The sequence below is a fragment of the Martes martes genome (assembly GCF_963455335.1).
Source record: "Martes martes genome assembly, chromosome: 15".
NCBI classification, from domain to species: domain Eukaryota; kingdom Metazoa; phylum Chordata; class Mammalia; order Carnivora; family Mustelidae; genus Martes; species Martes martes.
Window position 1 is genome coordinate 55,703,419 of NC_137903.1, and position 9,863 is coordinate 55,713,281.

The 9,863-nt window shown below is 52.5% G+C and overlaps 1 protein-coding gene across 1 annotated transcript; it reads right to left on the reverse strand.

The window, feature by feature from the left end:
• Positions 1-4,508: 4,508 nt before the first annotated feature.
• On the reverse strand, positions 4,509-9,537 carry LOC308355901 (cyclic AMP-dependent transcription factor ATF-3-like; the record flags this gene model as incomplete). Its single annotated transcript, XM_080824470.1, has 3 exons — positions 4,509-4,706; positions 6,109-6,216; positions 9,298-9,537. The coding sequence occupies 3 exons, from the start codon at positions 9,535-9,537 to the stop codon at positions 4,509-4,511; spliced, it is 546 nt and encodes a 181-aa protein (XP_080680596.1).
• Positions 9,538-9,863: the final 326 nt, after the last annotated feature.

The following is a 9,863-nucleotide window of genomic DNA, read 5'->3' on the forward strand; positions in this document are numbered from 1 at the left end:
TTTATTTATTTGACAGAGAGAGATCACAAGTAGGCAGATAGGCAGGCAAAGAGAGAGAGAGAGGGAAGCAGGCTCCCTGCTGAGCAGAGAGCCCGATATGGGACTCGATCCCAGGACCCTGAGATCATGACCTGAGCCGAAGGCAGCGGCTTAACCCACTGAGCCACCCAGGTGCCCCCAGCCCCAGGTTTTAAACCAGACTGATTTAAGACCTTTCTGAGGCCCTGTCGGAAGTTGCGTGACTCCCTGTGTGTATACGTGTTATGGAGAGAACCTAAGACACTACTTCAGACGGCGGCTGGGCTGAACTGGGGAATTAAATTCTACAGGGGGGCATCTCGGTTCCTCCCCTCGCTTATGCTTCCACAAGCAGCCCATCTGTGGAAACCTGGTTATGCTCTCGCAAGACCCCCCCACCCAGGTTTCGGTCCCTTCTCCTCCAGTGAAATGAAGCGGGGCTGGGGGTGGGGAGTGCTGAGATGTCATCTGCCATTCCAAGAGCTTGCCAAGCAGCCTCCTGGGGCGACAGGAGTGCTTTGGAAGCAGCAACACCTGTGGGGAGCAAGTACCCTTGTACTTCCTGCCTTCCTGCCCCTCCCACACGGCTAGCCACAGAGTATGTGATTTCTAAACTGGCGCTTGAACGTTCTAGACATTTGGGATTCATTCCTTGAAAATAAAGGCCTTTCTGTTAAAACGCACACACGTGTTCATCGACAGGTGAAAGGACAAATAAAAGGTGGTCTATCCATACGGTGGGATACTATTCAGCTGTAAAAGGAAACGAGGTACTGCCACGTGCTCCAACAGGGATGAATCCTGAAAATAGGATGCTAAGTGCAGGAAGCCAGATGCAAAAAGGCCACATACTGTATGATTTCATTTAGACGAAATGTTCCAGAAGAGGCAAATCCATCGATATATTAGAGGTTGACTGGGGCTGGAGGGAGGGGTGCGTAGGGAGCGACTGCTTCATGAACAGGAACAGGATTTACTTTGTGGGGATGAAAATTCTGGAACTAGATCGTGGGGATGGTCTCACAGCACTGTGAACAGACGGAGTTTCACTCTCTCTAGAATGGGTACGATGGGAAACTTCATGTTGTAGTTTCTCTCTCCCTCACACAATGCCCGTATACATTCCTGCTTGGAACCCTTTAGAAAGGGTCAGTGGTGTGACTCAGCTTTAGAAAGGTCAGTGGTGTGACTCAGCTTTCCATTTCCTCATCTGTAAAATGGGGTAAGAGTTGCTGTGAGGATTCAACGAGATAATGCCCGTGAAGTGTTGAGTATATCGTGGAACTCAATAAATAGTAGCTGTTGTAATCATTCCCCCTCAACTGACCCTTCAAGCGTCGGTGCAGAGTCCTTCCTGAGAGCAGTTTTTGAGAAGACAGACTGAGAAGCTTCTGGGGTTAGAGCTACTATGAGAACACAGAAGGTGCTCAGTGGGCAAACCTGGCTTCTTCTGAGTCCCGGCTTCAGGCAGATGCATGAGAACACAGAGAAACTGAACACAACCAGAGTATGGGATGCAAAGAGACGAAAGGCTTAATACGGGTTTGGGTTTCAAGGGTTTGTTCAAAGCCCATGGGGAGAAAGTGGGATAAAGACGGAAAATAGCATTCTAGCTCTTGGCAGAAAGCGCAAGTTTTAATTCCAGAATCCCCTGGGGCCAGAATCCTTTAGCACTCTCGGTTCCGAAAGAGGTGTCAGGCCAGATGTCAGGGAAAGGCCAGGGGACAAGGATGAGGTCAGGAGAGAGGGTGGACGCTCCACGCCCTGCAGTGTGACGTCACCAGCCCAGCAGGAGGCAGCCGCATGGAAAGACACTGGCAAACAGGGGGTCTGATTCTGGCGGAGGCCCCCATCCAATGAATTCTCCCAGATCCTCCCAACCTTCCCTCTCCGTCGACAACTTGATGGTAAATACATATTCATTTTCTTTTCTTCAAGTATCAAAACACAAACTTGGCCGCAGAAAATTAAGCTGCTTTTAATGCACTTGGTAAAAGGAGCTTTCAGTTCCACTAACCATATCCAGTGTTATTTTTCGGATCCATTTTTGGGGCCATAGCCACCACCCACTTCCTTCCTCTCCAATTCATTGTCCGTGGCAGCTGAAAAAAAAATGGTCTTGAGTTTTCGTAAGAGCTGATTGGTGGCACCTACACCTACAACCGGAGGGTAAATGCGAGAAATTCCTCCCCACCCCTTAGAGAAACTAGATGATCTCCTGAAAGTGGGGGCAAACAGGCGCTATCACCCACTGGATCTGTAGAGATTGGGAAGTGTCCCCGATGGGCAAGCGAAGCAGCAGAATCAGGACACTGGTGTCGCAGGGGTTAACTTGAACCGTGCAGGAGTTCAGAGGAGCAAGCTTCCCATTCGTGTGCACAGGAGTCTGAACCTGGAATGAAGCTCCTCCCTCTCTGAAGGAAGACGTTAGTGGCAGAGCAGCCCATTTTTATTTCTAGCCTGTTAGGGATACCTCTGTGTGCCGGCAAAGAGCAAGGGCGCCTGGTTCTGTTCCAGCCTTCCTGGAGATTCCAGAAAACTCGGCGGAGTACCTCTCTTTGAATTAGCACACCTATCCCATCTAAATGATTCTCTCCCTGTCTTCCTCCATTCTTTCCTTGTGTTTGAAACACATACAACAATCAGACACGTATTTGGACATAATGGGTGTACTCGAGTGACGACTTTCAGAGATGTCCCACGGCAGAAGGTACGGTGTTGAGCTGAGCAACGGGTCTACGCTTTAGGCGTCTGTACATGCAGAGGAACCCAGTTGTGGTATTTGGCAGTTCAGATTTTATCTCAAAACTCTATGCTAACACCAAACAGTTGGTCGAAGGGATATACTTGGTTGCCACCGTGTTCCGGGGCTTGTCAGTGAGAAACCGGGCATCAGATGTCACATACTGAGGAACAGAATTTAAAGTCAATTATTTCACCCTGGGGCTCCCCAAAGAGCAAAGGATGACTCCCGGGAGAATTTTTTTTTAAGATTTTATTTATTTATTTGACAGACAGAGATCACAATTAGGCAGAGAGGCAGGCAGAGAGAGAGAGAGAGGAGGAAGCAGGCCAAAGGCAGAGGCTTTAACCCACTGAGCCACCCAGGCGCCCCTCCTGCGAGAATTTTTAAGCAAAACGCCCCTCTGTCCACAATGGAGGAGTGGGAGGTGGGGAAATGACTCGAGTTCACCCACAAACCCATTGAACAAGAACAGAAACCAGCCCGACACTTAAATTGACCATGTCTTGGTTCCAATATTTATTATATCAACAGGTTAGGAATACTAGGATAAATAAGTAATATTTTCTCTTACAGAAAATTGTAATGTACTATTGAGTGGGATTAAACGCTCTGAGGATTTCACAGAAACATCAGAATTTAAACAGACAGTAGCCAGAGCCCTGTGGCCAGTGTGAATGACCTCTCACAGCTCTCAATGCTCTGGGCCAGATTTCTACAAACATCCTCATGACAAACAATGCCACTAACGTCCAACAATGCTAAAGCCTAGGCATCACCGGCTTCAAACGTGTCTCCACTGAATGTGGTTGGCAACCGCGAGAGAAGGAAAATGGAATATTCGTTGGCTCTTCTGGCCTAGAAACAACTCCTGACCTAAGTCACCGAGTGGAGAGTCCTAGTCCTTTGGAAGTCGGACTTCCTGCTTTCTTCCTGGGACATTAGAGCTGAGTTTGCGACAGAGGACCTGCAGTCAGGCCCGTGAGTTTTGCGTCAATGCCTGGGTGCCGAGGGAAAGGGGGCTTTCTCCAGTGATGTGAAGCTGCCCAGCTCGCCGCAGAAGGCTCTTCTCCCGGGGTGGACGAGCTCTTCTGGCCACCTCAACATTCTGGAAGACACTGCCTTGTGGGGATCGCCCCCCAAACTCTCAGAAACCAGATCTGAGGAAAATCACACCGGTGTTGTGCGCAACAAACACCAGGAGAGCACAATGCCTAGCTTGGACACAGCGGTGCCTGGCACACAGTAATTGCGGTGCCCCATAGCAGGTTTGCTAGAAAGCACATCCCTGGCCATTGCACAGCGTTGCTAAACGCCATTCTCACTCCGTGTCCCCTGTGCGTGGCCGTGGCCGTGGCAGCGCAGGACGTGGCCCCACTCCATCCACCCAAGGTCCAGACACTTCTTCAGCATGAGTCCTAATGGTGAGAGTCCTGGTCTTGGTAGAATCCAGGCAGCAGGTGGGCAGGACCCTGACCGGGGCCCCTCTGCAGCATCCAAGAATAGCCAGCACGTCAAGGCCTAAATCCTGGCATTGAGACAAAAAGATGCCCTCGTCCTGGTCCAATGTCCACTCTGGTGCAGAGAGGAAAGGCCCAGCCGAGTTACCCAGGGCTCTTCCGCCTCGACGGTTCTTCACGGCTTGGGATGCGAGAGGGGCACAGGAAGTCAGATCTCCAATGGCTTCAGGGTTCGGGATGCAGAAGGTTTCAATGAGGACCCCCAGTTGCCCCCATACCACGATGGCTTAGCTTTGCAATGTTCCCTCTTTTATCTGTTGGATAAAAAGGTTTCTCTCATCTTCTGGAGTCCGCCCGTTCTGAGCCCGGACAATGCACGTGGGCCGGTGAAGGTTGAGCATGTATATCAGAAGCTGCTTCTCGTTCTTGAGCTCTTCGATCTGGGCCTTCAGTTCGGCGTTCGCACTCTCCAGCTTCTCCGACTCCTGGGGGATAAGCAACAGAAGTGTTGGGGACGGAGCCAAGGTTCCAGTACAGAGAGGCTGGCCTCGGGGCGCTGGAGGTCACCGCCGTCAGGGTTCATCGGGCTGGGAACGGCCCTCAGGGAGGGAGTGCGGTGGGCTCCCCGGGGACAGTGTCGCCACAAAGCTGGGACAGCGGCATCAGGTCTGGAAGAATCCAGATCCTGGGGAAGCCTTTGAACTTGGAGGCTTCTTCAGAGACGCCCTCGAGTTTCCACTCACAGTTGAGTGCGGGTTGTGACTCTCACGGCAACGAACCAATGGCTCAGATAACTCCTTTGTGGCAGTCCAAGGGCCCACGCGCAGCCCTCCTGGACCCGCGAGGGCCCCGAGCGCTGGGAAGAAATGCACACTCGTGGTGCTTACTCTTTCCTGAGCCGCTAATGTCAGTGAGAAGTTCATCTCCCCAAAAGAAACGTACAAGGCAGCACACGAAATGTCTCCGTTTTCCCTGCCTCCCTGAAGCCATCACCAGAACCCCTGGGGACCTGCAGACCCCTGGCGGACACTCTGCCCTGGCCTGTCCACACTCGGGGGAGGGGACACAGGCACGGGAAGGACCGTGCCAGGGCCCACCCCACCTGCCCGGAGATGCTCTTCCTGCCTGCGCTTCTCCCTGCAGAAGGGGAGCCGGCAGAGCGCGGCGGGGAGCTCGGACCACAGGATGAGCTGAGAAGGGCGGGAGTTGAGAACACACAAGCACCCAGAAAAAAAAAGAGAGAGTGTAACCACTGCTTGCCGATTAAGGAAATCACTTGTTCGAAGGGATCAATTAAAGGCTTTTCATGCTGAGCCGATGAGAGCTGGCAGCTTCCTTCTCTCGGTAAAACGGGCGAGGGGGGCGTCTGTGGCTGGGCCGACAGATCCCGCAGCCTGGAAGCTGCCGGACGTGTGTGGACGGGCCAGGCCTGCTGGGAATCTGGGCAGCGGACAAGCTGTGGTTTTTAATTCACACACCTGCTTCTTCTACACCCAGAATCCCCTTGGACGTGCTAACAGCTTTGTCCCCCCTCCTGCAGCACCTGGCCTTCTCACTACCAGCTACACATCCTTCTGGGCAGGGGCCTTTCTGACTCCCCTTGTGATGGCAACATGAGGTTGGTGAGGGGCAGGCATGAGCAGGAGGAGGGGGTGAGGCTGGGTCGACTCTCTCTCTCTCTGTTTCTTTCTTAAAGATTTACTTGTTTATTAGAGAGAGAGAGAGAGAGAGAGAGAGGGAGAGGAAGTGGGGGGAGGGGCAGAGAGCGAGAATCCTCAAGCAGGCTCAGCGCACAGCCGGCCTTGGGGCTCGATCCCAGGACCAACCACCAGCTGCCACCCCACCCCCCACCCCCCACCCCCCCGCAGTGCTGCAGGGAGGACTCACTTTCTGTAGGCACTCTGTCTTCTCCTCCTTCTTGTTGTGGCACTTGGCAGCTGCAATCTTGTTTCTTTCCCGACGCCTCTTTTTCCTTTCATCTTCTTCATTAGCTACCTATAAAATTCAAGAGACCGCACGCTTCATGGGAGGCAGAAAATGCGACCCATCTTAAATACACCGCCTTTCATCGCAGCAAAAACGGTGAACCAGGACAGCCTCCACGCGAGGAGGGCTGAAGAAGTCAAGTCCTAGCCTCCTGCATGAAACCTCTCCACACGTACTCGCAAAGGAAGAATGCAAATCGAAGAACCGCTGGTTAAAATTACATTGACAATACTGGGGCGCCTGGGTGGCCCCGTGGGTTAAAGCCTCTGCCTTCGGCTCAGGTCATGATCTCAGGGTCCTGGGATCCAGCCCCACATCGGGCTCTCTGCTCAGCGGGGAGCCTGCTTCCCCGTTTCTCTCTGCCTGCCTCTCTGTCTACTTGTGATCTCTGTCTGTCAAATAAATAAAATTAAAAAAAAAACAGTATAAAAAAATTACATTGACGATACTAGTCAGTTAAAATTCAGCTTATCTAAAAAATACATCTGGGTTCTGACATGAGTGGGATATTCAGATTGAAAACTATCAGTCACGACTGTAATCCCTTGGAGCAGGAAACAGATTCTGTTTCATTTCTTTTCCCCTGGATCTAGGAATGACGTCAGGAACATCGGCTAGCCGGCCACCTTTTCTCTCCTGCCTCTTCTTTGATTTGAGACCCAGGGCACCCCATTCACCTCTGTCTTCACTCAGAGCATGAAAGCACCTCCTTCATGAATTCCAGAGAAGCCCCTCAAGCTCCCGGAAAAGAGGAACCCAAGCACATTCCCCAAACAAAGTGGCATTATGGGCCTGGGGCTTGGTGCCCCCTGTGGGCGGGGACCAGGATCCAACCAGTGACTCAGCCAGCCAAGACCGACCGACCTCTTCCTCTGCGCCCCACCCTGAGGCAGCCGTGGGGGTCCTCGGAGAACAAGACCCTGTCCTGCTTTAGGATCTGGTCCTCTCCGGAGGTTGGCTCTGATCCTGACTGATGGGGAACCCACAAAGTTCAGCTGCGGGGCTTGGCTGAGAAGCTGGAGACCGCCGGGGATGAAGTACTCACGGTGGGCTTGAGTGGGTGATGGTCTAGGCTGCTCACGTCAGACCTTGTTGTGCCGCCTGTCGCTGCCCTGGACGGCAGGAAAGGGCTCCCCAGGGAGCCACACCTGCAATCAGAGAAATCCTGGGGCACCGTAGTCACCTCAGATCCGTCTTATTACTAGTCCTTTGGCTTTGACAACACTGACTTAGCTCGCACGGAGACGGAAGGCCTCACGATTTAGAGAAACAAAGCCCGAGGGGAAAGCAGGGCAAGGGCCAGTTTTATCTTTTACATCCCGGACCCCAGGACCACACAGGCAGACATCTGAGTTTAAACTAAACTGGCTCTGAATCCCAGCTTCACCACTTACCAGCTGTGCGACCTTGGGCAACTTACCATCCTCCTCTGAGCCCCAGTTTCCCTCACTTGTAAAACACGATCAATAATCTTATCAATCTAATGGTGTTGGCAGGAATATATATATAAAAGTCAAATGCTTTGCACAGTGCTTAGCTTATAGTCAGCGCTACGTAAGCCTTAGTTACTATCATATTAACCTCACTGTTCCTCATCAACAACTCAGCAATGGTGGTGCTCTCTACACAACCCTACAGGTGTTTTTGGGTAGGTGAGAGGACTCAGGGTTTTCTCATATGAGGAAGTATTTGAAAGTAGAGCAGATCTCAGAATCATACACTGTCAGAGACAGAAAAGGCCTTAAAGAACCCTTCGGTTCAATCTCCTGACTGTCCTTACATGGAAACGAGGCACAGAGGGACCAGCAGCAGTGCATTCGGGGAGCCCCAGGAATCGCTAGTTCACGGTCACTAAACCAGCAGGCTACAAAGCTCGAGTGTAAGCCCAGACTTTTGGCTCCCTGTCCTGTGTCCTCTCCAGGATGCACCACCTCATTCTCCCTTGTCGCCTTCCCAGAGGTGACTGGGACCTGGCGGAACCGGGTCCGCTGCCCAAACACACGCATGCCCATCGGTTTCACAGGTGAGAATTATAGCAAACAAGGGGACCCGAATTTTCAACGATTTAGTTGGTGCATTCGCTTCCCAGCAGAAGAACCTACTTGTCATACTGAGCTAAAATCAGAAGGTCACTTATAGTAAACACAGTCAGCGGATGAGCTGGGTGGCTTTAAGGGGTACGGCCACGGAGCAGGAGATATTCTGTCACTGGCTGTCCTCTGCACTGGGCATCTGCTTCTTCCTCTGAAGAACTCTCCAAATACCCTTGCAAAATGCTTTTCTTTCTTCTATGGGGAGCCTACTACTTCCCATTACATCCCGTCATCTCAAGGTATTTAGAGAATTTTTAAAAATTCCGTGTGTGTCCCATGGCCCACCTTGCACTGTCCAGTAGCAGACAAGGCGATGATGACATCCTGACATTAACGGAGCACAGGCGATGCCTCTAACGATGGCTTACGGATGCAGCGTCATGGGGAGCCCCGCGGCCAGTCACTGAGTGCTGACCATCAGCGAGACCCCCAGCAAACGCCATGTCGTTGAAGCCTTAGCTCAATCCTATGCCGGAGTCACTATTACCACCAGACTCTTTTATAGAATCATAAAGATTCTACAAAACCTCCTATGAGAAAACCCAGAACCAACTTCCTTTTAAACTCAGTTCTTTCTTGGCCAGTTCTGCTACCCCTTGACCAAAGACAGTGGCCATGGCAGATGAGTAAGCCTGATACACTCCCGTCTTTTATCCACGAGGGAAAGGCCCACAAAGTAGCCCACAAAGACCTCCCCTCTGAGGTCCTCGAGCCACCGCCGCACGGCCAGCAACCAGCTCTCCGGGTGTCTGACGGAAGAGCGCCCGACGGGGAAGCGTGCAAGTGTTGGAGACAGGGGTGCGCTCGGAGCGGAAGCTGTCACCGGGGCTGTGAGCACGGCTGGCTGGTCCTGGCTCCCCAGGCTGGCTGCTGGGGTCCTCGCCGTGATGAACACCGTCACCACACTCTGAGCAGCCCCCTGCCTGGAGCACGCCCGGCCTGGGGGGTATACGGTGGAAAAGCGCGGAAAGACCTGGAGAGAACGCGGGGAGCCCACCTCGGTTTTCGTGACGGCCATCTCGAGGGGTCTGCCGCTGACCGTGACCGACTCCAGCGCAGAGGACATCCGGTGACAGAGGTGCTTGTTCTGGATGGCGAATCTCAGCTCTTCCTTGACAAAGGGTGTCAGGTTAGCAAAATCCTCGAACACCAGTGACCCAGGAGGGGACAGGCAGGGGACGATGGCAGACGCGCTGACTTCCGAGGCAGAGACCTGGCCTGGGTGTTGAAGCATCATTTTGCTGAAAGAAATATGGAGACCCAAACTACTTCAGGGATTTGGGGCGCGGGATCAAGTCTCCCCACATCCGCGGCCACCAACACCGGAGCCGCCCTCCCCTTGGGCTTCTGTGTTGTTTTCATTTTATGCCGCCCTCCTCCTGAGGAAACCAGGTTCTTAAAGCACACAGCTCGGCGATGTGCAGAAAAATGCCTCCTTGAAATGTACAAAGGGTGGCATTTCGGGCTACTCTGAGTTCAAGAAGGTGTTAGTTTTGGCTGGTGCGCATGCACGCAAACGTAGCCTCGAACAGTCCTGAAAGAGGAAGAGCATTTAAAGAAAAA